Source organism: Micropterus dolomieu, linkage group LG14 (assembly GCF_021292245.1).
Source record: "Micropterus dolomieu isolate WLL.071019.BEF.003 ecotype Adirondacks linkage group LG14, ASM2129224v1, whole genome shotgun sequence".
Classification (NCBI taxonomy): domain Eukaryota; kingdom Metazoa; phylum Chordata; class Actinopteri; order Centrarchiformes; family Centrarchidae; genus Micropterus; species Micropterus dolomieu.
Genome location: NC_060163.1, coordinates 9354534 through 9382105, shown reverse-complemented (window position 1 = coordinate 9382105; position 27572 = coordinate 9354534). Strand labels below are relative to the sequence as shown.

The 27572-nt window shown below is 42.7% G+C and overlaps 1 protein-coding gene across 4 annotated transcripts in view; it reads right to left on the bottom strand.

Moving 5' to 3' along the window:
* Window positions 1-327: 327 nt before the first annotated feature.
* The window catches only part of arhgap17a (Rho GTPase activating protein 17a), a 31953-nt gene continuing 4708 nt past the window's right edge, over window positions 328-27572 (bottom strand). The window contains exons 2-21 of one of the 4 annotated variants that reach the window (XM_046068453.1): window positions 22865-22904; window positions 17928-18032; window positions 17646-17678; window positions 17087-17163; window positions 16255-16366; window positions 15014-15090; window positions 14649-14766; window positions 13785-13853; window positions 13528-13609; window positions 12423-12550; window positions 11192-11303; window positions 10907-10988; window positions 10686-10766; window positions 10490-10603; window positions 10220-10311; window positions 8730-8877; window positions 8131-8415; window positions 7247-7383; window positions 5158-5682; window positions 328-2817 (exon numbers count right to left, since the gene is read on the bottom strand). In XM_046068453.1, coding sequence (XP_045924409.1) covers window positions 2651-2817; window positions 5158-5682; window positions 7247-7383; window positions 8131-8415; window positions 8730-8877; window positions 10220-10311; window positions 10490-10603; window positions 10686-10766; window positions 10907-10988; window positions 11192-11303; window positions 12423-12550; window positions 13528-13609; window positions 13785-13853; window positions 14649-14766; window positions 15014-15090; window positions 16255-16366; window positions 17087-17163; window positions 17646-17678; window positions 17928-18032; window positions 22865-22904 — 2584 coding nt within the window. In that variant the 3' untranslated portion in view covers window positions 328-2650. Of the gene's footprint in view, window positions 2818-5018; window positions 5041-5157; window positions 5683-7246; window positions 7384-8130; window positions 8416-8729; window positions 8878-10219; window positions 10312-10489; window positions 10604-10685; window positions 10767-10906; window positions 10989-11191; window positions 11304-12422; window positions 12551-13527; window positions 13610-13784; window positions 13854-14648; window positions 14767-15013; window positions 15091-16254; window positions 16367-17086; window positions 17164-17645; window positions 17679-17927; window positions 18033-22864; window positions 22905-27572 lie in introns of those variants that run through there. The other 3 variants (XM_046068455.1, XM_046068456.1, XM_046068454.1) reach the window with 3 other exon arrangements.

Sequence of the window (27572 nt, the reverse complement as noted above, 5' to 3'; positions counted from 1 at the left end):
ATTTTGTACCGTGCAAATAACACTTGTCTCTCTGAACGCACGTCTCCGTTTCCTTTGCAACGACTTCCAGTCTGCTTTCCGCCGCCACACTCCCCTGTTACATTCAGTAACAGTCCCAGCTCCTTATTGGTACATGCAAAAAAACACTGGTCTGATGCTTCCTCTGTCTTAATTTATTCTTTGCCAAATCTTCTGTAACTACGGAATAGACCATCTGCAAAATCTCTGATAAATAGTAATGCACCTCCAGTCAGCCTTAATAATAAGGTACATGAGTCAGTCAGCTGTTAGGCATTATTGTCTGAACACAAACATATAGACCATTAATATATTTCAATAGTTTCTTCATATACTTTATTTTCTTTGGAAAGGGAGTATAACCAAGCATTCATATTACATGTTTTATTCCATATTTAAGCTCACCAGACAGCATACATACAAAACTGTGGAGCTTAAAAATGCAGCATTATCATTTCTAGTTTAATGGCATTTGTTTGTCTTACAGAGCTTTGAAATACAAAGCTCTGTTGATGCACAGGGATAAGGCAGCGAGGTACAGGAGCAAAGAGAACAAGGAGGGGATTATAATGCTCGATTGTCTCTGAAAAGCTAAACTCATTTTCAGGGCAACTGCAGCATCCAAGACTTTCTCCATTGGTACCATTTTGGGCCAGTTCTCTGGGAACTGAACTCTGCATTACATGAGGCCAAAACAAAAATAAAAACAAAAACAAAGCTTACACAGAAAATACAACAAAGCATATTTTAAATATTTTGACCTGGCAAAAATCTAACACCACATCACTACTGAGGTTTCACATCACAATGTGCTCTCAGCTCAGTGGGAAAGACTGAAAAATCCTCCAAACCAGTTCACTAGGAAACCACTCATTTGCCTGTGCAACATCAGCTGTTTATGCGTCTTTCTGTTCAGGATGAAGAGACTGGTTAAGAATCGTCCTTTCAGTACAATTACTCACACACAGCCCGTTGCGTTTAAAGCCCCAGCAAACGCCAGAGAATACACTGGATGGATGTTAAAAACAGAAGGGGGGGGGGGGGGGGGGGGGGTTCAGGCTTGGAGGGCGGTTAACCCTGCTACTTCTGATATAAAACCCAAAGAAATCAACCAAAACACATTTAAATACACAACTTCTGTGGAACAATACAGAACCACAAGACTTCTATAGCAGAGGGTCAAATCACCTTCCTTACGTCCCTGAAACATACTTGTTGCCAAGACAGCTTCTTGGAAATACTGTAGTACTAGGAGCCAAGTATATCCTCCATACAGTAAATATATAATGCTTATAATGTGGTTCTGGGAGGAACCGATAAGGCATTTACATTTAAAGACTGCATTAATTATGTCAAGCCACAGGGAATGTGTGTTTCTAAATCGGTAAATAAATACAGGTTTTAGGGGGGGGGGATACAGAAAGGGTAAATCAAGTGTTTGAGACGACTGGAAACCTGCAGTCACCAGCTACACTTTAAGCAACAGTTTTGGTTTCTACTTCACCTGCTGACATTTTCCCCTTCCCCCCTGTGCTGTACAAATAACTCTTCTTTTTTATTTCTTGTTCTAAGACCATTTTTTAAACATTAAAAAATACAAAACACTTCACACCAAATTCCAAAACGAGTCTCGTCAGTCCATATTTTGGCGTCATCCCCGCCCCCTCCTACTCCGTCACGACCAATTCTTCCATGGACAGTCATCGTTAACACAGTTGTCGGACGACGTTACTGGTGCGTTGGCGGTCCTCTGCTGTTTGGTGTTGATTGTCTGGAGCTTGATTTGTAGGGAGCGCAGTATAAAAGACAGAGGTGGCGGTGGTGTGCGTGTTGCAGTGTAGAGGCTATGTGTCACAAGTGTCCTCATGAGCACATCTGGCACCATCATGGAGGTCAGGAGGACTAAATAATAACGGCTAATAGCTTAAAATGAGAGATACCTAAATGAGACTGTGCTGAAGGTCATTTTAAATACACTATAAGTCAAAGTAAGTGGTCCAATATGGTGATTTGCCCTATGCCTAGGCCTGCAATGAACTTTTAGTTTGCTGATTATTTTCTCAATTAATCATTTTGTCTATAAAGCGTCAAAACAATAGTGACAAATGTCACGCTTTCCCAGAACTCAACTTTAAACATTCAAGTTACTTGAAAAATGAACTGATAGTCATAATTAATATAAACATAACTTGTAGTAAGTTTGGGCTTTTGACTGAAATCTAATGAAAAGTGATGCTGTGTGTGCAGTAGCGGCTACAAATACTAATAAATTCCACATAAAACGTCAGATGTATAACTGGGCAAATGAGCTGTTCCCTGTCAAAGCGTCAACTCACGTTAACCTTGTCTTTTTATTTGCGTTGCGATGACCACACAAACACAATCTACAATCATAGCCACTGTTTACCAAGAGCTGTGGACCTCCATCATGGCTGCCAGAAGGTGCGTTATGTCACATTAAAATTCCTTCATACAGACTGGACTGGGAGAACATGACAGCAGAGGTTTATATCTCTGAGGAGGGATGCAGATATGGGCTGGGACGAAACACGAGCAGACTAAATGAGGGGTGTGTGCGTGACGGGAGGAGGTGCGTGGGGGTACTGGACCAGAGCGTGTCGCCGTCTCCTCTTCATAGGACAGTGCTCTCAGTGTCCAGGTCACAGTCTTTGGGAGGAGGCAGGGAGAAGGAGGATGAGGAGGACGAAGATGAGGAGAAGGAGGCCGTCGCTGGCTGCTGGTCTACAGCGAGCTCAGGGACCAAAGCTCGACTCAGCCCTTTGAAAGACACCGCCGGGTCTAGAGAGCAAAAAGAGAAAAATCAAGGCACAGTCAGGAGAGTAAAGAGCAAGCAGAGACGGCTATCATAAATGTGCAGAGACTTTCATGTTACAAAAGAGCACAGAATCTATAAATAAATATGACAAAATCAATTAGAAATGATGGTTTCAGTCACTGTTTGTGTTAGTAAGTAATATGTTTTTCAAGCATGCAGGCATTCACACAGAACACTTCCATAAACATCCTGCAAACATAAATACACCATTTAAGCCCACATTATATGAACAACAGCCATAATCAGACACACGTGCAGCTCCATCCTGGAGTATGAAAACATTTAAAGCGGCTGCAATCATGCCATCCAATGCAGCTGTGTAATATTTTCCATAAGCTTAAACAGCAGCAGAGGCTCCTGCAGCGAGACAGTCAGGGCGAATGTTTGAACAGCAGGTGGCAGCGTTTGGCCAGAGACTGTGAGCGATAAGTGACGAGCAGTGAAAGTGGATGGCAAATGTCCTGTGTCGGGTCATTTGATGTATGCTGAACCCGCTCTGAATTAATCACCACAACTGTAGAGAAAATGGTGTCGGAAATCTACATTTTACACTGCTCCACAAAACAGCTATATGTGCCGGGACGTTAGTGACAAGACAAGAACAGCGGAGTTATAAACATGCATGTCAGAGTTACACATGCTTGATACAATGACACTACTCCTCTGAATCATTACAAAACCTATAGTGACAGAAAATGCTTCACATTTAAAAAATAAAATAAAATAAAAACAGAACAAAAACAGAGGAGACAGCTGAGAGTTTGAAATGACCACAGTTTGTAAATTCAGTTCTGAATTTGCTTTGGTTTCAAACCCCTACAGTGTTACTGAATGATTACTTCCGTGACTGCAAATGAAGATGAGTGACTCGTGATAAAATGATAGCCCCGATGGACGACATGTCTGGAAGCACCCATTTCTGGAATTTAATATGATCTCTTTAATTAAGACACTGTTGAAAATATATATCCACTGGATGGAACAAGAACTTGCTACTGTTGGTTGGCGTGTAAAAAAATTTAAAGGATGTGGCAAATTTCATTAAACTCCATCAATCCATTTACAGATGGGTGACAAACTGATGTTTCCATTCACTTGTCTTAATGCCCATCTTCAAACTACACATAAAAAGTAAATAAAATAGCGCTGCAATGATTAATTGATTAGTTAACTCAATTATTAAATGAATCGCCAGATGTTTTAATAATTTATTAATTGTCAAAATAATCTGATTCCTGCTTCTTAAATGTGATTATTTGGTATATACTGGTAAGCTTGTGTGTGTGTGTGTGTGTGTGTGTGTGTGTGTGTGTGTGTGTGTGTGTGTGTGTGTGTGTGTGTGTGTGTGTGTGTGTGTGTGTGTGTGTATATATATATATATAATAAAGGGATAGAGGATGGGTGTTTAAATATGTGTCTATATTTTTACACTTTTTGTTTTGTAATGAGCACACTGCACCACATTTCTAGCAACTTAGTTGCATGGCAATGGCAAGTACTGAATTTTGGTATTTTCTGGTTTCTGTACTCTTCTATGACCATAAACTAGTACTTATTTTACTTCTTTTCCAGCAGTGCTGAAAATGACAATTATTTTCATTAACCAATTCATTTGTGGATTACTTTCATGATTAATCTATTAGTTGTTTAGTCTATAAAATGTCAGAAAATGGTGAAAAATGTCGATCAGTGTTTTCCAAATCACAAATGTCTTGTTTCGTCCACAACCCAAAGCCATTCACTTTACTGTCATAGAGGAGTAAAGAACCCAGAAAATATTCACATCTAAGAAGCTGGAATCAGATAATTCTGTCTGTCTTACCTTGAAACAATTACTCAGGACAAATTAAAATAGTTGGTGATTAATTTAATAGTTGACAACTAATCGCTTAATCATTGCAGCTCTACATGATACTCTACTGTCAGTTCACCTTTGTACCCTCATCCTTTGTCCAAGATGTAAATGTTGAGTGGTATTAAACATCAGAAATAGGTCCCTTACTAAATGGCCACCCAGGACTGTGATACACAGTGGGACAGTTGTGCATCAGGGCTAAGGTAAATGATATGTGATGGAGGCAGCAGGCTGCGCTGATGGGTATGATTTCTAGAGGCAAACAAAAAGTGCAGGAGTAGCTAGTGAAAAGGTCAATTAACAACAAACCTCTCACAAGTGTCTCTTTAACCTGTGGAGGTATTACAATGCAAGACTATTAGAAAGAGAGCACATTAGTATTGAGCAGTGAATAAACAGGAAAAGCCAAACATGTACATGCAATAACTCTGTGAGGTAAAGCGCTCACCCATCATCTTGTAAGCAGTGGCACAGATCCCATTGGTATCACTGGCCGGTGTGGTGGGCTGGGGCGGGGGTGGGACACTGGGTCTGTTCCGGGGTTTGGGAACGGGTCGCGGCCGGGGAAGGGAGCCCGACTGGTAGGGAGACGGGGACGGCGGAGCGACTACATCAGTGGAAGGCGGAGGGGTGTCTGGAGGGGTCGGGGTGTCTGGGGGTGAGGGGGCCGCGCTCTGCTGGTCCCCACCAAGGGATGCGGGCTGTGTCGGAGGGCTGGCCTGTGTTGGAGGCTCAGGAGGTGGATGGCTGGGCGCCTGGATTGGGGGCTGGTTGCTGGAGTGGCGCCTGGGTGTGGCACATGGCTGCGAGGTGGGAGAGGTGGGCGAGGTGGGTGAGTGGCTGGACAGCGGTCTGGGAGTGGGACTGAGGGACTGGGATGAGCCTGAGGAGGAGGCGGGGTTCACTGAATTACAGGGCTGGCTGGGTGGAGGGTTTGACGGTTTAGGAGGAGCAGGAGCCTGCTTCTTGGTACCTGAAATTTGATGGTGAATCTTGTGATTACTGGAGGAATAAATAAACATATCGTCTTACAGTACACGTGTTACTTCTATCTGTGAATGCTACCGGTTGTATATGCCAAGCTGCTTTACATACAAAGCTCCCACTGAAAAGATAAAACTAACACCAGAAATATAAAGAAAAACTTTCTTAAAAACTTTGGGAAAATAGTTTCCATTTAAAATAATTAACTAAATTAAATAGTATAACAATAAAAAAAATAAAAATTGAACAAAAAAAGATAGAATGATAAAAGTTAGAGGAGAAGCTCAATACCGCTCTTCAGTGTGAGCGGTAAATATGTAGCTGGAGCTAGCAGCCTAACAGCACCTCTAAAGCTCACTAATTAATTGCTTATGTGGCGGCCTGGTTCCCAAAATGACCTACTTCTTTAAGAACCAAAGAAGACAAAAATGTAAATGGTCAAATAAACAGTATGGCTGTAAGCTTGGTCTACCTTTAACTTCTGTCTGAATTTAGGAATCACGACAATCATCAAGCCTTATGTGCTCATTAATGTAGGCTGAAGCCACACAAAAGTCTAGCTTGGTAATGATCATAAAGACTTCAGAATTAGTTCTCTGTTTTAAAGGACGTTGCATGTGACAGTGAACTGAAAATCAGCAGTTCTGTCTGGACTAGCTGTGAGAGAGGGAATGTTTTAGGAGTAAGGGCCCGTGTCCACCAAAGCGTTTTTTGCCAGCTGAAAACGCCACCTGCTCTTCTGAAAACGCCTAGCTGGGGAGCGCTAGGGTGCGTTTTGGAGGCGCAGTGGGGGGTTTTTTTGAGACGCTGTGGTTGCTATGATACATAATTTCCGTGGAGGTGATGTGCTGCAAGTAGGGTAGTGACAGAAAAGTGACAGTGACGAGCGCAGCACTTTTCCCAAAGTTGAACATTTTTCAACTCTCGGCGACCGGAAAAAAAACAAAACCTTTTTAGACTTAAGGATAAAAAATTTAGATTATTCCGCTCACCCCTCCCTTTCCAAAGCTACGGTGGCCAACACGTTCTGTCGGCTCTTGTGCTAAATAATACATGTGGTCCTCCATTTGTCCAAATTTCACTTCTCTTCTTACTTCTAATAAACCAGACGACTACTACTGCTACTTAGGTTTGTTTTTCGTATGTATTCAGTATTTAGTGACAAAACATGCTCTATATGGTAGTTTGTCCGTTCGGGCTACTGTAGAAACATGGCATCGTCCATGTAAGAGGACCCACGGTGTATGTAGATAGAAATGGCTCATTCTAAGGTAATAAAAACATAACGGTTCATCATGTAAGGTCTTTATACACCACTGAACACATAGATCGATCGATCGATCGATCGATCAATCATTCATTTCTAATATATATATATATATATATATATATATATATATATATATATATATATATATATATATAGCATTTCTGACAATAGATCTTCCTAAATATTACACACTGAACCTTTAAACTTAATACTTCTTGTGATCTGGATGACTGACAAGTTAAAGAAATACCTCTTTGTACCACAACATTATACAGGCTCTTACCTCTGCGCATCAAATGCGGACTGGGCCCCATGGATCCAGCCCCGGGGGTCCCAGTGCCCTGTTGGCCCCCTGCTCCAGAGCCATTCCTCTGGTGCTGAGGGGTAGGAGCAGGTGTGAAGTCACGTAGCTTTGGGTTGCTTTAGAGAAGAAGAAGAAAAACAAAGTATTTTGAACCAACAAGCTTTCTGAAATTCTGGATATTACTTACACAGTAGCATCCACTGCTGGATTTATTGAAGGTTAGCGCTAAAAGCAGACCTATCTACCATGTCAAGTGCTACACTGATAAACCTCACAGATCTCTAAAACAGAGTAGGACCTAAAGAATGCTGAACTGAATAGTGTTATCTGTCTGGATATGAATGTTGTCCTTTCACCAGCTAAATCAAAGACACCCTTCAGTCGCTACATAACAGGCACCAATGTCCAGGCTTTTCAAAGCAGTTTGGGCCAGTTAGTGTGTAGGTCCTGCTGATTCCAGTGATTTGGGGAGGAAAGCAGAGGGGTGGGAAGTCGAGAGGCCCTGCGAGTGACTGTTAGCAGAATGACCGCAGCCATTGTTGTGCTGTGTCTGTGGGCTGAACTTAGACGAGTCTGCATAGCTGGAAATGGTGGCGGTGTAAGAAAACTTGTGGTTTTGCTAGAAAAAACAACTAGCTGAATCATAGTGACCACAAGAAGAGGGTGTGTCTGCGAGATACCAGTGAAACATGCATTAATAACCCACTATACTTCACAAAGCCAATGATGCTGACCTCATCTGTTCACAGAGAAAGCCGTAATGTCTTCCCATCAACATCAAGACTGAAAGCATGTCGGTCTGTCTGTATAGCATGCTGTCTCATTCTCCACCAGCAGCAGAGATGCAGAGAAGCAGCTCTTACCTGAGCTCCTCTGTGTGCTGGGCTAGAAGCTGCTGAGCGGCTGTGAGAGCAGCCAAACCCTGCGCCAAGCTATGCTGGGAAGCATCAGGCCCTGAACCCCCTGATGGAGCTTGTGGCTGGGGCTGGGGCTCAGCCGAGGGCTGGGAGAGCTGCCCGGCCCCGTGCCCCTGCCCTGGAGCCTCTACAGGGGGTAAAGGAGGCTGGAAGGCAGGTGAGGTGTGCTGCTTTCTACCTAAGGTGTTACTGCCTCTACGAAGAGTGTGGTCCGAGTGCTTGTTAGGGGTGCTGCCCGGGGAGAGCAGGGAGACAGGAGAAAAACACAAACACCAAAGCTTTGATCAGAGTCAAAGTCACAAATTAGATCAGTAACCCCAGAGCACACAGCGAGAAGTCATTAAAAACAAGTGTTAATCATACTAAAAGAATCCTACCAAATCAACCCCAAAACTTACGAGAAGCAAAAGACAGGGTTCAGAAAAAGCAACTGGATTAAAGGCAAATTATTCCCAAAGCCATTAATTGGAGTAAGTAACACATGTTGTGAGCCAGAGAAAGGTGGTCTACGAGGAAACTGTACTAAGCAACTCCAGGTTGATTACTTGTCTTTGCGCGTTGTGTCGTTCTCTGGTCCCACCATGCTGCCAGGCCTCTTCCTCTCAATGGAGCTACAGTCATAGTCAAGATGATTGTTGTGGTTGGACGCAGGTGTAGGCATCGCAAACATGCCGGACACATTGAACTCCACGTCTGCAGGAACAGAGAAGGCAAGACTTACCGATGCAAATTCTATACTACTAGTTTAAAGGAACATGGAACCTTATTAAACACTAGACCACGTGGGTCTTCAACCGAATGAGCCATGGTGTGGCTTGTTATGCGGTTTGTAATCCAACCAAAATCAGTAAAAACAACCCCGAAACACAAGGTTTTATGGGTAAGAGGAGTTGACATCAGTCAGCCAGCATAGCAAAATGAAAAGTGGGCAGGTAGTCAAGTCATAAGAGATGCTCATATTCCGCTTTATCTTTACTGACAATAACACACTTCATTCCTTTCCATTACATTTTCCTTATTCTAACTTGGGAGACCATCTAGTGAATGGATGGCACCACCCTCCACAGGCCAACAGTCCATCCCACACGGGACACTGTCATGGTCAGATTCATACCAACGCGCAAATGAAAGTCTGAAATCTAGTGACTGTGAAAGGAATCTCAAGCCACTGAGCCATCATCTCGCTCTGTATAAGAACCAGGGACGGTCTTCGGTTAACCTGCTTGTTAAACCGTGACAATAATGCAATGTTTGGATTTGGATTTTTGGAATTTACAGCCCTGAGATCAACGTACAAAAGTTTAGTCTAAGTCTTTTTCCAATAATGGTGATTACAAACAAACTGAATTTATGGAAAATATCTTGAAAAAGGATACATTTTTTAATGAGGGGCTGTGTTTCTATCCACATCTTCATTTACACTTGCCTCATTTGATTTGCCGTGTGTTTAACATAACACAAGTTGAATTAAGGATCCCTGACATCTGTTTCGTATGTTTTCATTCGAGCTGACCTCTACAGTACAATCCACAGTTTGAGCCAGGGCAGACACCGCAGTGACTCTAATCTTGGTCCTTTGGAGCTTGATTACTGCTGACTCTTCCTTTCTTAAGCCTTGAATATACTCGGGAGCCGACACGGACAGCTGCGGACCCCGTGGATGCGGGCTACTTCTGTTTATACTAATTTCTGCAGTCAGCTTGGCAGACACTTTCCACACATACGCAGTAGATTGGTTGGTGCCCTGGGGTAGCTCTAGTCGTGTCTGCGCCAGGTCCACGCAGTCAAACGGGAGGCACGTGGACATCAGCACAGACCCTACGCATACCCCCTCTGATGACAATTTTTCCGTCACGCGGACCCTAGCGGACCCTCGCGTACTCGCGGGCGCAGAAAGTATAATCCTTGCATTACTGGGCAGTTACTATAAATCGTATTCACCGTTCATCCCTGATGGAAAAACAGGCCCTGATTGCCTACAAAGAAAAACAGAGCAGGTGAGACTGAAAATAAGTGCTGCAGACCCAGAACCTACCCTCAGGAAAGAACCAGTCGGCATGCTGGATGATGGGCTCCACGATGGCCACCACGTGCACAGAGGTAGCTGCAGCCATCTCAGCCAGAGTCCTGGGCGGACACATACAGATGAGCAAAAATTAGGTGCTTTCTCACATAATGAGTGGCTAAAGTAAGCTAAAATAACAGACTGTAGAATTCCTCTCCAGTACCCTGAACTAGAATCTTCTCAGAGATCCTTGTTTAAAACAGTTACTATCATGTCTTATTGTACCAGCACCCCTCTCACCCCTCAGTTTTGGCCCACAGCAGATTGGGTCCCAGGACGATGGCGATGTTGCTAGGGGTCATTTTGTTCACCTCGCTGTCCTGAGCCAGTTTGGCGAGAAATTTCACCAGATATCTGCATGAAAACATGGGAATTAATGAACACAGGTGGGAACAATATCTCGGGCAACAGAAGACGATTCTCACGCTCAACTGACCTCAGGTTGGTTTTGTTGTTCTTTGGTAGATTATCACATACAACCCAGAGTGCCTGGAGCCTCTTATCTGGGTCTGACACACTGGAAAGATGGAAAATGAACAATGTATTTAAAGCAAAGGACAGTCTCCAGATGGCCACATTATTTCTCACGGCTGTACAGTGCCAGATCCATTCGATATTGGTCCATTTTATTCCCAGTGATAATGTGATGAGCCTTGCCTGGATGCCTGGATCCACTCATCATAAAGCTGAAAGGTCATTAGAGGTTCAGGGAGTTCCCTCAGGTAGGACTTCAGTGCTCCTGAAAACACAGAGACACAGATATCTGAGATATTTAAGACACTTTTCCAGGCACCTGGGGGATCAGTCTGTCACTGCAGAGGGAGAATTCCTATTCAAGAAACACAATTTTACTTGTTTTGGGATTTTAAATTACTATGAGTTAGAGAACTAGTCCAAGTAATATACCAAGAAATTCAAAAACAGCTCTGGTTTGGGACGTACCAGCGACAGCGTGGGGGTCAGAGTAGAACTCCTCCAGTTGTGACGTGGAACAGTCCAGTGCCGCCTTTAGCTTTTTGAGCTTGGATGCCCCTGCTGCAATTCTGAACAGACCCTGACACACAAGCACACAAAGACAAATAAACCACGGTAACGTCGCCAGCAAACTAAAGATACACGCAGGCATTCAATGTGCACACAAGACCCTGTGCTACCACTGAAACCTACACACTTTTCTAACACTCAATTACAGATAGCCTCTGTATGAAGACACACAAACTCCCCCTACCAGCTGCACATAATGAAACCTTAAAGCAGGCAAACAAACACACCCACCACTCACAGCAAAGCAAGATCTTTACTTTCACACATAAACAAAGGCTGTCTTCACACCATAATGACACAGACTCACCAGGGAATGTGCAAAGCATTTAACACTTGCATTCTCTGTAGCTCTTTTTGCACAGATGCGTACACACACACACAAAGGCATCTGATTTATGGACAGGAGACAAGTAGATTCTATTGTATTCTAAATTTGCTTCTGGGAGGGGACATCACAAACATTTCATAAATCACCAATGCAGCATAACGGGTGACGCTTTCTTTGGAACAGCATTACAGAAACGCAGGAGTTTCCCCTGTTTACAGTGTGTCTATCCGCCTTGAATCTTAAGATGTTCATGTGAACAAACAGCTTGGTTTCAATTATGTCAATGGCCAGTGGAGCCGCTAATCGCAGCCACAGCCCCATCAGACTTTTAATGAGCTACGCCAGCACTTCTTTTACTTGTATGACGAGACAAGGCCGGGAGGGGGATTAGCTTGGTGTTTAGAAGCGACCTCTAAAGACCGAAAGTCTCTGTCGGTTATCATTTAAAGTTCAAAACATCTGACTTTATACATCAATATTTACATGGTGCATTCATCAGTTTTTGGCTACTACACACATCTCACGGTTAAAGGTTGTCATGTTATAACTCACCCATATGATAGTAATGTGAAATGACCAAGGCACTCCTTTTCTTTTTTTTTCTTCAGTCTCTAACTGCACACATCTTACAGAAGGTGAGGATAATCCAATTCAATTTGATTTGACTCACACAGCAGATCAATGGCTCAGCCTTTCTATCCATACAGCTGAATAATCATGCAGGATGCTGCGAACAGGGAGACTCTCCTTTCACTCTTCCCTTCTGACCCCCCCCCGCCTCGCTCCTTCCCTTCACCTTACCTCTTCCTTCATGCCGGTCTCTAGAAGCATCATGACACAGGCCTCTATTGGCAAGGCGATCTCCCTTCCACTCCTTTTCAGGTGTTCATCCAGCCCAGTGCCAAAAGCGGGCTTCTCCGTCCACGAGTCTAAAGACAAAGAGAGAGGGACGGTCAACACTACACCAACATTTCATTCACACGGTTTCAAATCTGAAGACAGCTAAAAACAAGTGTTGTAATGAAGCTGTTACAGATTCTGTGGATGACCTGTCTGTCACACTGGTATGCATTAAATAAAAACAACACAGCACTGGCTAAGGACTGTTGCTGGTCTGGATGGTAGATTTCTGGGTCAAGAAATTTCCTGTGGGCCAGATCCTAACCAGTCCTCACTTCCCCCAAAGGGTACCTGCAAATAATAACCACATAGGCTCCTAGCAAGACATGTTTTTTTGTTCTTGTGTGTGTGTGCAAGTGAACAGGGAGAGACGGTGTGCAAAACCCAGGTGGGTGTGATGTGAAAAGGGGTGGGGGTGTTTGTGTGGAGTTCGTGAGTCATCGCCACATGCTGGGAGACCAGGCTTGTCTGGTTTAGACCACATGTTTAGTACAGAAAAAAACACAAGCTCCTTGAAGAAGACGCAGCCTTACGACTGCAAGAAAGACAAAAACCCAGTGAAGGAAACTGGAGAGGAGACATTATGTTTGTATAGAGGAAAATTAGACTACTTTTTGAGGGCAAAGCGGTGAAGACAAAGGACTATTCTTTAATATCTGGGCCTCAGTTGTGGCCTTTTAACAATTACCGCCACTGGGGCAACTTCTGGTACTCCAGAAGTTAGAAAAACAGACCAGTGATATAACTGAAAGATACAGTAGCTGGTTTCATTTCTCAAGCCATTTGGAAGAGTGAATAAGTAAGTGTTCTCCTAAAACTTCTCCAGTGTCTAACAGGAAAGGGTTTGTTTAAAGGGCCACACCAAACAACACAGGAACCATTGAAAAACAGGGGTTGTCAAAAGGCACATGTGCATTCACCAAGGAATATGCAAAGAAACAAAACATTAAAACGCTGCAGTGTTTTGTGTTTAACTGCTGTGTGGCATGTTAGCATGTCTTACTACCTTGCTGAGCCTGGATGGTTGGCAAGACATTCTCCAGAACAGTGAGAGACTTTCTGTGGTAATCAGCTTGAGCTTCTAAGAGCTACAGAAACAAAACAAAACGAGAAATCAATGGGAGTGAGTCGATTAAGACGAGCAGTAAAAGACATGACAGCAAAGTAAATAAAATGGCTGGCCAAGTCTGGGTCCCAGTTCCTCTGCAGCTGTGAACATTCCCACAGAAACACATGTTTGGCTTGCTGACACGCTGTACTCACTGTTACGAAGTAGCGGGCATAGTCCCCTTCTTTTGAGAAAAAACTGTACATGTCTGCAGCGAGTTGATCCTGGATGATAAAGACAGGAACTGTTAGAGCACTGAAAGATGATAGCCATAATCTGAATACTCACTATGTAGTTAGAAGTCACAATGTGCTTTACAAAGAGATGCTTCAAACTCTTATTAATTCATTAAAGATCTTCCATCTCCACTACACAGGATCATCCATCAAATGAATGGTGTATTCCAGGTGGCACTAGGACAGACGTCAGCGGTCAGCTAAGCCGCTAGTCTGTGTGCTGCGTGAGTCATAAATCCTCCTTGCTGTTGGCAGGACTCAGTGAGACTGGGAAGGAGGACTTGTGAAGGGGAAACACAAGGCTCTGCGCTTCCTGGACGGGACCTGACACGTCACACAGCCACTACACACTAAAACTCACCAGTGATTCAGTTCGGTAGATGCAAACACACACACTGAGCTGACGGGGCATTTTAAGTTATTTGTGTGCGTCAGCGAACTGGGTCAGAGGGCCCAAGGGCCTTGGGAATTCCAGTTGTTGCTGTGCTTGTTTTTTCCCTCCCCATTTTAAACTTCTGATGAGGCCCATTTGCAGTTTCTCCAACTCATAAGGCCATAAATGACTTCTGGCATACTCAATCATTCTTCTACCAGTGTATGAAGCTGGATTGGAGAACAGCCTTATTAACGGTCTTCTTTTACTAAAAACCTGTCCTCTGCATATCATGACGTCAAGCAGGTTTTATTATCACTGGAACCATGACCTTGTATCGTTCTTCCATGACATGATCGCAATGTAATCCAGACAGTACACGGCTGGTCATCTACATCCATGCCGGTTACCTTGCAAAGCTCCACTTTGTTCATGGCCTCATCCATCTCCTCCTTGAGTAGGTCAGCCTTGGCTGTCAGTGCTTGAGTGTTTGTTCCTGAGATTATTGACTTGGTTGCCTGCAACCATCTGAGTATGAAAAGACAGGGGGAAAACAGGATGAGACGACCTCTGTGGTACACTACACTATAGAAAAGTCAGGACTAATGCTGCCATAAGTCAGTAGTGAGTTGGCTTTAAGTAGAGTTGTTTTAAGTCTTAAAAAATTGTTACTCTGGTCACCAGTTTCCTTCAGGTATGGTCTGGATGCATCACTTCACACGGCTTTAAAATTCAACACGCATTACATGATGAAAGAGAGCGTGGACAGACAAACCTTGCTCTGGCAGAATCATAGTCCAGCACCAGTTTGGCCAGCTGTTTCCTCTGCTTCAGGATGTTGGGAATGTCCACCTACGAAAATTATATCCAAAACACACACAAGTTGAATAAGCCTGAGAAGTTAGAATGTCAAAATGCTGACGATTGTTGTTGCAAATGTTCTTCCTGGATAACTATCTTAACTTCTATCCTTTTAACGGTAGGGGGGTGATGATAGACTTAGCTCCTGAGACGAGACAATACACGATATTGTGTCCACGAGAACGAGATGATATTTTATTTAACACCATTTTTAAGAAATCTTCATTGATATAATGATAAATACATGACTGGAAAAATGGTCTTTTATTTGACTGAAAGTCACAAAATGCAAAACAATGCAGGTGCGTTTTGATATGTTGCTTACATATTGTCATCTCTTGTCTGTCACTCTGTCAGTGTTTATTGTTTCCACCGGGTACCCAAAATGCTGGCACACAAACAATTTAGAGGTGGCGAGGGCACCTTCTATGTTAATTTCACCCTAACACTCCGTTATGCTGATATCATGAGACAGCTTTTCACCTTGACGAGAAATATTTTTAATATCACAATATCTTGTGGTGCGAGATCTTGTTAAAACCTCTATTTAAAAGTAAAATAATACAAATATGTTTGCAAGTTTGTAATATTTCATCCAAACTCTTGAATCATTTACTCTTATTTCAGCTTGCTGAGTAGGTGATAAGAATTACATTTACACATAAATAGCACAAAAATCTCACAGCGAGACACCTGTAAATGGAGGTCTTGATCTCTTCCAAACCAAACAGCAGTGCAGTTACTTAAGAGTAACAACTTTAGCTGTTGTACAAAGCATGGTGCATGGGCACAAATATACAGATGTCTTATAGCCAATAGCTTCTCATGTTTGGAAAACTTGCACACAAAAAAATGAAAAGAAAAAAATAGATGGAAAACTACAGCCTGTAATGGCCCTTATGTTTAGCTAATATTACCAGGATTGGCATCAGTTTTATTTGGACTTCTCCAACCTCACAGGATGATATAACCAGAACAAGCTAATGTGGAACACACTTGCGACTTTTCTCGAAAGCTCTAGTTCCCTTGCAACTGGGCAGTGTAAGCCCAACAGACTTTATTCCACTATGATTAGACCAAAGAAAGCAAATAGGAGGGGTGTGCACTTAACGTAACTTACTGTGTTATACATCCCGGAGGTGTGAGGTTTCTTACCTCTGCTAGCAGGCTAAGGGGATCCAGAACGTCTTTCTCTATCTGCAGCTCATGTTGCATCAACTCCGATGCCAGGCGGTTCTCTGCGTCGCCGCACACTTCCATCATCTTCCTGTTAACACATACATCAGCAGAGAGAGAGAGAGAGGGAGAGAGAGAGGGAGAGAGAGAGGGTGTTAAACATTTACAACATAGTCATATTTGTGCCTCATTATCACATCAGCACAATTAGGTGAGGATGTGAGGTCTGCTACTTGCAGTGTAATCACACATCAACAACACATAGGGATGACAATCTGTGCCACCATCTCGTCCTCTGTTCCTAGTCAATAACGGATAGCAAAACCAGGTTACTGTGATGCCATCATTTCTAGCAACCCAAACCCGGGAGCACACAGTGGCCTAGCGACAGCTCATCTCTGATCATGAATGAGTGTTTTCAGCAATGAACCCCCTAAGCCTTGGAACACAAAAAAGAACAATACACTCAGCCGCCATGAACGCATCACAATTATTAGCAGAAGATCTGACGTACTTTCCCTTCCTCATTACTTCCAAACAGACACATGGCTGCTGTGCAGATTCGGAGACATTCACTTTCTAGATCCTCAACTGCCAACTGTCTGGTCTCACTTACAACGGATGATACTGAACCTCATTTAAAAAGGGAACTACTGAAAGCTCCTTCAACAGAAAACCAAAAAGGGGAGATTTCTTGCCCTGGATGGATGGCCTCATATTTCACGCTCTCTGGGGTGCATCTACTCTATTAGCAACAGTTGCCAAGGATTAGCAATTGGTTATTTGGCCTGTCAATCAATCACAAACTTACCCTATCAAGGAGTCTTCTCCCAACTGGTTTCCGCCTTCCACCATCGCCTGGGACAGTGAAGTCAGAGGAAGCTTTTTCTGTGGCATGTGTGTGCAGAAGAGGGACAGATGCAGGCATGATTAGACTTTTGTTGAGATCTAAACTACATGAAACTATATACATGCACACCAAGTAGACATGTAGGTACACAGTAGCTTCAGTAGCCAATGGAAAATTCATTACGGACTTTCCATTGAGCAGGTCAACAGTAAAATCACAGTCAGGAAGAGGAAGAGAGCTTTCTAAGCAAAAGAGGAAAGTACAGACGTTAAATGGGAATTAAGATGCAAACTGGGGAAGTGAGACGTCTATCAAAGGACAACACTGGAGCTTATTTTCACTATCATACAGTTCACATTTGAGCAAAACGTTTACGTTTTTCAACATCCTGTTTTTAACTGGAGAATCCCAAAGGCAAAAGTGTCATGCATAGTGAATAAAGATGACAGATGTCTGAATGGGAAATGGAGCAAGTGGTGCTGAGAACCAGAGAGGTGGAATAAGTAACCAGTGTTTTTACCTGACCATTTCCTGTATAGAGGCGTGGTACGGACTGTGGTGCATTTTTGGGTGGTGTGGGGTAGAAAACACAAAAGACAAATCATGGATTGTAGGTCTACTGAGGACACTTTGAATGAAAACAGTGAGAACTGAAAATTTGTGTGTGTGTGTGTGTGTGTGTGCGTGGGGGGGGGGGTGATTATGACACAAGTTATGAAACATCCTGGAACAGCTGATTGGTCTGGTTAGTTTGTTCTGAAACAGGTAAACTGAAGCTATTGTCACACGCTTAATGTCTCACATGTCTCTTCTCTGCTTCTGCACCGATGTGTCCCTGTAGACATGACACCATCCTCTTGTGTGTGTTGTGGGACACCACACGCACCAACTCCATGCGCCGTTCAATCTGAGCATAAGACAAGACATACAAGACATCAACACATCATAGGTTATTAAGTATAAGCTGCAGGTTAGATGACTAGTATATCTAGTTCAAAGTTAAGCATTTGGTTGTAGAAAATTTTAAAATTAACAATACAAGCTTAATTTTGATAAGATCAAGAACTTGGACTGGACTACATCTTGTCGTGTTTGTTACCGCAGTGGTTATCAATGCCAGAATATGACTTTTTTAATTATGGGTGTCAAACACTTTCTGTAATAAAACATCTAAAAAGCAAAAAATCCCATCAGTTAGGGGGGGGGGCCCTGGGACTAAAACTTATCAAATGGACGTCCGTGGTCTAATTTCTGTTAGTTTTGGGCTCCTTGATTGTTTGAGAACTTCTGTGTTACAGTACAAGCGCACAACAACACACACATGACTACAAGTCTTTATTACCACAACCCGCATGTGAACTTTTGTTTACTCACATCACCACCATTAACTTATCTCCATAAACCAACACAACAGTGTGTCTGCACTGTTGATGCCTGATGAGGACCAGTTCCATGCAGAGAGCCAGGGGTCAAAGTCCATGCATGATTGATGGGGCCCGTCTCTGCGGAACAACGCTGGAATGTTATCTTTGAAACACATGACTCATCGGAAGTGTCTTTATAGCAACGGCCACTGGGCTGTGACCGAGAGCGAAGGGTTCTTCGGCTTTAAAAAGGTCTTTTTGATTACACAGGCTTTCTCCTGTCTGCAGGCCTAACTACACAGATCCACTCTGTGCTTTTAGCCTGACAAGCAATAATACTGTCATTGATGGAAGTCACGGCTATGCTGGCTTGAGGACAGAGGTCAACTGAAGCTCTGCAGGATGACTATTCACTGTCCTTGTCATGCCAGGTGCCTGACTGGGACAGTCAGTGTCAACATTAGGCTGGCTGTCGCTAGCCCATGAATAGAACTGATGATTGCAAGTTACTGTTCAAGCCTACTTAGAAGTCCGGCCAACACAGTTGGATAATGCAAAGAACTGCTTTGAGTTGGCAGAGCTTGTGAGAAAGTCAAAAGGAGATTGCATGCATCAATTTCAAATAGAAGAGGTATGTCTTCTGTATATTTAAAAATTAAAAAGCAAGTGACAACAGAAAGTGGGAGTCTGTAAGTTTCTCAAAGCCACAAACATGTACTCAAATAGTCAGGACAAACAACGTTTCAAAGATAAACGGGAACACTGAGGTCTCAACGGCAAAATGAGCAGAAATGGAGGGAGGATCAACCAAATACCAGACAATTGTGTTCCAAAAACAGAATGGAGTCGGAACTCAGGAATTCCACAGCAGATATCCGCCTCCATAGCCCCCCCCTCCCCCCTTCACGCCCCTTTCCCACCATTCACGCGCTCTTACGTCATTCCCGACCCATGGTGGCCCCCGGCATTCCCAAAACAGCTGGGTCAAATACAAACTTACCAAACTCACACAATCGCACATGCATACACAAACGCACACCCTGCTTCCACAGGCTATAGGCTTGGGAACACTTGGTAGACTCAGCGCAGTTAGTGCCTGATACCTGGCACAAAACAAGGAGGGGACTCCCTGCCTGTACTCTTAAGACAGACGACGTTCCTGCGTGGGTGTATTGGAAATGTTTGGTTTACATGCCACTGGGAGTATTCCTTTTCCTTTCATTGTACCAAAATGGATTTAGACACACAATACCATACAGTCAAAAAAGTTAATAAGCGGAGGAGTGGGGAAACCTGGGCCAAGAGGAGCTGGAAAAGTCCACCCGGCAGGCAGCAGGGTGTGTTTTTTCCTCCTGCTATGAGATGAGGTTAACACTTGGTCAAGCCCATGACGCGTCATTGAGCAGGGAATCCCAATACCAAGCAGGATAGACAGGGAGGAAAAAACAAGACTGAGGGTGTCTGTCTGTCTGCTTGTGTTTGTTTATTGGTTCCTAAGAGAAAGGATGTTAACATGTCTGGACAAGTCCAGAATGAACAAAAATAAGTAATATGATGCATTAAGGGCGGAATTACGCAGCGGGCCACTGCAACAAGATACTCTTTGTTTGCATTAGGGATGACAGAAGTGTTCAAAACAACTGGTTGCTACTTTATAAAATGCACTCAATTATTACATACAACCAAAAGAGTGTGTGCAAGAAGGCACTTCCGGACCATGTCTGTGGTACACTCCCCTGTGGACGAGATGCTATGTAGGGGAGCAGCAAAGAATGGACAGCTGGCACAAGAATGCTGAGTGGCTCTTTGGCCCCCTGGAGGACCATATTCAAAAAGAGGGCTTGAGATGAAGAGGCTGAGAATACGGCAGAGTGCAGGCCAAAGACAGACACAAGATGTAAACGTTAAAAACCATGCAGGGAAATGATAGAAAATCACTATCTGTAGCAGAAGAATTGGCCTTCCTTTGAGCAAAAACGAAATGAAAGTAAATGGGTTTTCCATTATCGAAAGGATAAACTAAGAATTTTTGTTCTGAGTTGAGGAGCAACACAGCCATCTCAGGAACTAAGGGGATGAGAGATTCCTCTCTCTTCATCCCGTACTCCTTTTTTCCTTTTATAAGACAGTAATGTTTCTATGAAGTGAGACACAGAACCCACAGAGTCTCATCGGCTGATTTCCAGAGAGAGGAAGAGCAGAACAATTGTGTCTTTGAGGACCAGTGAAAGTCCATTGTCAGAAATTAACGTCCTCTCTTCAGTGAAAAGCTCCCTAAGTGGTTAGTCACCGCTGTTCTTCTGTGCTTGTCCACTTGCATTACAGCAACTCATGCTGGCTCTAATATCTAACTCTGATGTTCTGGTTGTCACTCAAATCCATTTTTTAAAGGTCCATACACCGGCTACAAAAGAGGGTGGGGGAGAAGAATAATGATAAGAAGAAGATTGAAGGGTTTCAGACACTGGGGCCTCGACTCTTCTCGGAGAGTAATGCAAATCAGGTGTTTGTTTTAACATCTATGACACATCCCATTCAAACACAAAGACATTCTTCATCGCTGGAACGTCTTTGCTGAACAGCCAGTATTTGGTCTCGGCTTTATAGAGTTTTATAGCCCAGCTTATATAGCTACATCCACAGCTACTGACCTCTGTGCAGCTTGTTGAACCCTTATTGTTACTACGGAAGTGCTGCTCAACCATGTATCAGCAACAGTCCCAAGAGTCTGCGTGTCTTAATTTAAACCAAGCGCTACACCAGCTGAACCCACTGATTAGCAATCCTCAACCAGAGAGTAGGATGTAATAAGTGATATCAGCTGCTCTTTGGTTGGCATGAAACTTGCATACTTTGGAGCTTGGTCAGCGCATGGTCCAGCTGCACTTTCAGCTTCAATTAGACTCTTTCCTGTCAAAGTCAAGTCAATGCAGAGGTGTAGCAGATGAGTTTCCTGGGATTTAATGTTTTATCATTTAATGGTTTCATGGAGAGTTACACTGCATAATGTTTTTATTCTACAACACACCAAGCCTTGTCAAAGATTAACACACCTAAAAGTAAAGGGGAGGGACTAATTAGTCAAATGACCTCCTATGGCCTTGGAATTGTCTAGCATGAAAAAATATTTTAATGGCACATGACAAGGCACAAGCTCAGTTTCTGCTATTCTGTCATTTTGTCACTGAGAGTAAGTGAACCAAAGTTAGTCAGTGCCAACATGACAGGAACAATTTAAATTAATCTAAACATAACTTCACCTGCATACAATTATAAAGGTCACATATTTTTGACATTTAAAGGTGGGGTATGCAATTCTAATCCAATGGATGTCTTTATGTCAAATTCAGCTAATCTTCCTACACGACACTATTCCAGCCGTGATTTGTGTGTGTCAGGTAGGGCTGGGCAATAAAAAAATAATGAGGTGGTGATGGCGCCATGGATAAGACAAATACCTTTGGTGTAAGAGGTGCGGGTTCAATCCCCCACTGTGGCCCATCCACCATTGTGTCCCTGAGCAAGACACTTAACCCCTAGTTGCTCCAGAGGTGTGCAACCTCTGACATGTATAGCAATTGTAAGTTGCTTTGGATAAAAGCGTCAACTAAATGAATAAATGTAAGATGATTATTATCGAAATATAATATTCCTCAATAACAATCTAACAAATATTCAATATATCGTCAATAAATATTTGATTTAATTAATTAAAATCACGAACAAATTAGCGCTTAATTTTTCTATTAAGATGTTTATTTTGTTGAGGAAAAGGGAATGAAAAAAGATTTACTACTTAAAAATTAACCTTTAAACTTATGTAATGAAACGTATATCGTGATAATTATCAATATCGAGTGATATGTAATATTTTTATCACCCAGCCCTGGTGTCAGGTATGTTAAATTACTTGCCAAGTCTTGCTGTTGTTTTGATGTTAGCTATAGTAGCACATGGAGAATTGAGAGTCGCTGTCTGGAGCTGGTGTGCTGGCTCTGGGAAATAGTCTTGTCCTCTCTAAATGTTAGCTTCACATCAGCAACTGTAACAATAGTCTGCTAACCCACAACTTTAGTTCTATCACTTGCTCTATTGTTGTTCACTCTACATCACGGTATTTGTCATGGTACTGGATTTCTCCAGAATCACATAGCCCACCTTTAACATTTTTATTGTTTGTGTTGTTGTAACAGAATTCAAAACCTTGGTACCATAATGTAACTAACGCAACACCTTCCTGACTGCTTATTGGCACATTTAAACAGATGACGAAGGGGCAATAACTCGTCTGTGTAACTGCAGCCACTACCTAACAGATGCAGCCATTTAAGTGAAAAGGGCTGGTCGGAGCTCTACAGTCAGATTAATGATTTACCTGTAGGAGGTCATCACTGAGGACTTCTGTTTTCTCCGCTCTGTGGGTGAGAAAAGACAACAGAGAGCACACAGATTAGCACCGGCAGACAACGATAGCGGATAAACAGCACTACGACACACTGTGAAAATATCTGCCAGACAAATGACAGAGTTCCTGAAACACTGGTTTCATGCTCAGCTTGAACACTAAAATAGTGTCAGGTATTGACCTGGACATCCATGGGAACGTTTCAAGAGAGGGTGGGTCTCTTTATAGTTTGTTGTAATGGCTCAACCAGCTAATTAAGTTAGGCTGGTATCCAGGGTGGTGGCTGAGGCAAAACATCTCAGACTGCACTGCTGCAGCTGCATGAAGACCTCACCTTGCTTTTTTTGTGACGAGCTTGAATTATTTCTGATAATAAACATTACTAATGCAGAGAGCATGTTTCTGCTGCTTTACAAGTTTTGCTGCCTTTAAGCCGCAGCTAGCAAGGCTCACGGTGTCATGCACAGGGTAGCCACACAGCCCTGCTCTGCCTGAGCCTATTAATAGCAAACTAATAGTTGGACTTGGAGAGGTAAGGCAGATTAGATTCACTTAAAGGGAGAAGGCTGGGAAACACAGGCTCAGCTCATGCTGCTTATCAACACCTTCACGCAGACTGATGGCTTCTGTAGCTACTGGAGAGGGGGGGCAATACTGCATGAGGACCAGGTGACTGGAGACACAATGAATGCTATGGTTTACTTGCAACTATAAGACAGACTCATTTAGCAAAGAAGCAATGATTGAAACAATGCACCCAACTACACCAGTCATGTATACAGGTAAGAAGACCTTTAATCGGCCGTTCCGTTACTCTGGGTACCTGCCAATACAATTACCTGTCCAATATCAGTGCTCTATCTAGGTTTATATTGCCATGGATTGCCGTGGAGCTAAAAACTGAGCTGACTGTGAGCCTTCAAGAATGTAACTGATGGCAATAACAGTGAATTTTATAATGACATTACTGTATTTATGTGGGTTTTCATGTCTGGACGATACTCGATCCTCTTAAAAGGGTCTGTATTTGCTCAGATATCTCAGTGCACCCTTAACTGCATTACTGACTAAAAGATATGTGTAAAGATACAGGAAGTTATAATTGTAGTTTCTTGTAAATACACTGAGAGGTAGCCAAGTTTTCCACATAATATTGACATTAAATTGGAATAGGAGCTAGGTTTTCCTTTTTTATACCCTTTAATGTTTACATATTTAGGCTGTTAGGTCTGATGATATAGGTTGTGCGTTTGTGTCGATATAAGGTTTTATATGTTTGATTTTGGATTTTGGTCTGTCTTAGTATGATGGTGTTGTGTTGTTTGTTCTGTGCGTTTTTTGTGTCATGCTTGTTGTGTTTGTCATGTTCTGACCATAAGGAATAGCCTAGTTTAAAACTACAACTAAACATCATGAGTAGGTAGTTGAGTTGGATGATTATGGGAGTGAGATTGAACAGAGTGAAGGAAGTGGTCTTAAATCTCGCGCCCGAGTGATTTGCAGGAACCTCTGTCCACCTGTAAACACGCAGGTGGGTCTAGAGTATAACTGGATCAAAGTGGCCTGCTGACAGACATGTCCTGGTTTCTCTGTAGTGTCCGAGGGTTATTGGAGTTTCAGTGGACCCAAAGATTGCTGTGGACCCAAGTAACTAGCTAGAGAGAGTAGATTAAGTGTACTTCTGTTTATTCTCTTTTCAAAATGATTGTAACTCAATTATTTGCTCAACCCCTCAGCCTGGTTTTATTTTCATTTAACTCTTTTAACCCTGATTGTAACACTGTAACTTTTATTATATTTTATGTTGCTTTTAAATTTTTTTTATATTTCCCTGTTGCTTTTATGTTTTATGTAAAGCACTTTGAATTACCTTGTTGTTGAAATGTGCTATACAAATAAACCTGCATTGCCTTTCTTCTTTAACTTTCACTCAGGAGCAAAAATCTGCCTTTAAACCTGAAAGAAACAATGATTTGACATTTATTGTGATAATTACCGATATCAACTGATTATTATTTTTTTATCGTGATAACATTATAGGCCATATCGCTCAGCCCTACTTGTAAGTCTGCGTTTATGCTCCAGCTACATGGTTCATGCAGTTTGCCTATGCTCACAAGAACTATCATGGGAATTTATTAACAGTCACATTTTATAGATTTTTGACCACGGCTGGTAAGTCTACTTTACAAACCAGAAGACAGCCAACAGCTGTCAATTTGAGTTATTTATGTTATTTTTTCTGTCCATAAAGAGCTACTTCATAGTGCTCTGTAGCATGATTTAGCGCCAATAGAAAAGTACTGCAGCATTTCTATGGCTGCAATCTAGCACGATATAGAACTGATATAATGTGACTTGTGATAATACTACCTAGGAAACACAGCTAGTGACCAGACCTCCAGAAATATACCTATAATCCCCCTTTCTCTTTCGTGCCTCACTCGACTGTGCAGGTATTGCTGTATCTAACTTTTCCAAGTGCAAGTTTCTGACTGACATGACCTGTAGACAGTCGCTTCCCTGCATTTTGGGTAACTTGATCTCTAATGAAACCTGGGCCCTCCTCCAAAAAACTGCTCTCTATGAACTGTAGTAACCTCGTCACAGCTGCTTTCAATTACAACACAGAGGCTGGGAGCAGGGAGAAGCAGAAAGAGACGGACAGAGAGGGGATGACAGTTTGGGGGTTCGAAGGAAAGAAATACAAATACAAGTTTTGGGGGTGGGGGGCCGGGTTAAAGACTGCCAAACCAGAATAATCTAGGGGCTGGATATGAATGGAAAGACTTTCGCTGGAGCAGAGCCATAGCCAAGCTGGTGAGGTCCCACGTGCAGAGCGGGGACCTATAACCCACAGAAACCTAAAGACAAGACTTCCAGCAAGCTGCGGAAAAGAATTAGAGCCACACACACACACACACACACGCAGAGTGTGATTATAAAGCCACAATATGGAATCCATGTTCTGGTGTAGTCTACATGCCAAAGAGCTCCTTATGTGGTCCTGTCAAGGTCCTAATCTTAAAACCAGTGTATTCATTAAGTAGACTTGTACTTTCCTGTGGATCAAATTCAGTATGTTCAAATGCACACATATAACTTAACTTCCCCCACAACTTAAGTGTACACGCTCTATTTGCTAGTTGACCCTGGATTGTGACAGACTAAAGGGTAAATGCAAATAGGATTATACCAGAAAGATGGAGTTACCTTTAATGGCCTTTAATGTTATTTGAGTTCTGCTTAATGGAGTTAATATGAGCAAGAAAACCTGGCGAGGGTTTCTATGACATATGCAAATGTTGCCCAAAACAGGTTGTTAACTGAATAATCAGAGCACACGTCACTTACATTGGACAGCTCTTGCAAAAGCAACACTTGTGTTACCCCAAAAAAGCACTGTGCCACAGAGGCAAAAATAGGCTGCATGCAGCTCGGGCAGGGGACAAACAACAACAAACAAAACAACAATTGTTTTGCCGGCATCAGCTGACCCCATCGTGCCTCACTGAAGCGAAAGCCTTTGCAGAAAGTGTGTCACTGTGCAGCGCATGTGACTCCTTCACAACAAGAGATCCTCGCTGCAGAATGGTAACCATGGCGATCAACTATCAAAGTCGAAGGTAGGTGAGTAAGTGAATACCGCAGCCATAAGCACAAAAGGGCGGCTGTTACAGGCCACTCAACACAACCAGACGGCCGAGGAGGAGGGAGGGTCTGCCTCTTACGGTCGCAACAGTTGGCAGCTTAAGGCGTAAGGTAATGAATACCGGCCCCAGATGAAAGGAGCAGGAGAACAATTGAGTGACTCAGCCCATACAACCTACATAATGTGGCTGATTATGTGAGCTGTTATGCTAACATTAGCGTTGGGCAAGAGCGAGCAAAACATGGGGCTAACAACTCAGGGACTTTTTATCCACTCTGTATTGTTGTGGTATAAGCTTAACGTGGCATCATGACAAAGCAGGATGCCTCCTTCCAGGCAGATGTTTATATCCCAGTGTTGTAACAATTACTATATGTGTCTGTGTGTGATATTGTTTAGGAGTGCATTTAACAATTGTTTTTCATATGACTGGTTTTGTCTATACTGGAAAATGTGAGAAAATAGTGAAAAAAGTCCATCACAATTTCCCCTAACTCCTGATGAGGTCATAAAATAGCCTTTATTTTCTGTCTGAACCCAAAGATAATAGTCACATTAGAGAAACTTGAATCACCAAATATTTAGCATTTCTCTATGAAATGTGATTCATACAGAAACATTGCCAATTCATTTTCTTTTGATTCAATACTTGTTTCAACTCTAGTATTGTGACAATTCCAACATTACTAAAAAAAAAACTAACCCTATGTCACTGTTTGTCGCTTAAGGATACTCTGAGTATTAAACTAAGAGCTGTCAAACAAGTATAGACTTCCCAATTGTGTATTGTTTCCTGTAACTGAGGCAATATATTGTGATTATCATCACATATCATGATCAAAATAACAAGCTCATTTTCACCATAGCCATGCCACATTTTTCTGTTTCACCATCTTATAATCTGGATGAAAGCAAAAATGACTTTGACAGCAAAAAGAAAACTGCTCTAGCTAATAGGTCATGTCACTAGCAGCAACACAAAGGGATCCCAGTGGACACACCTTTGTCCTCGAGGCACTGGCATGG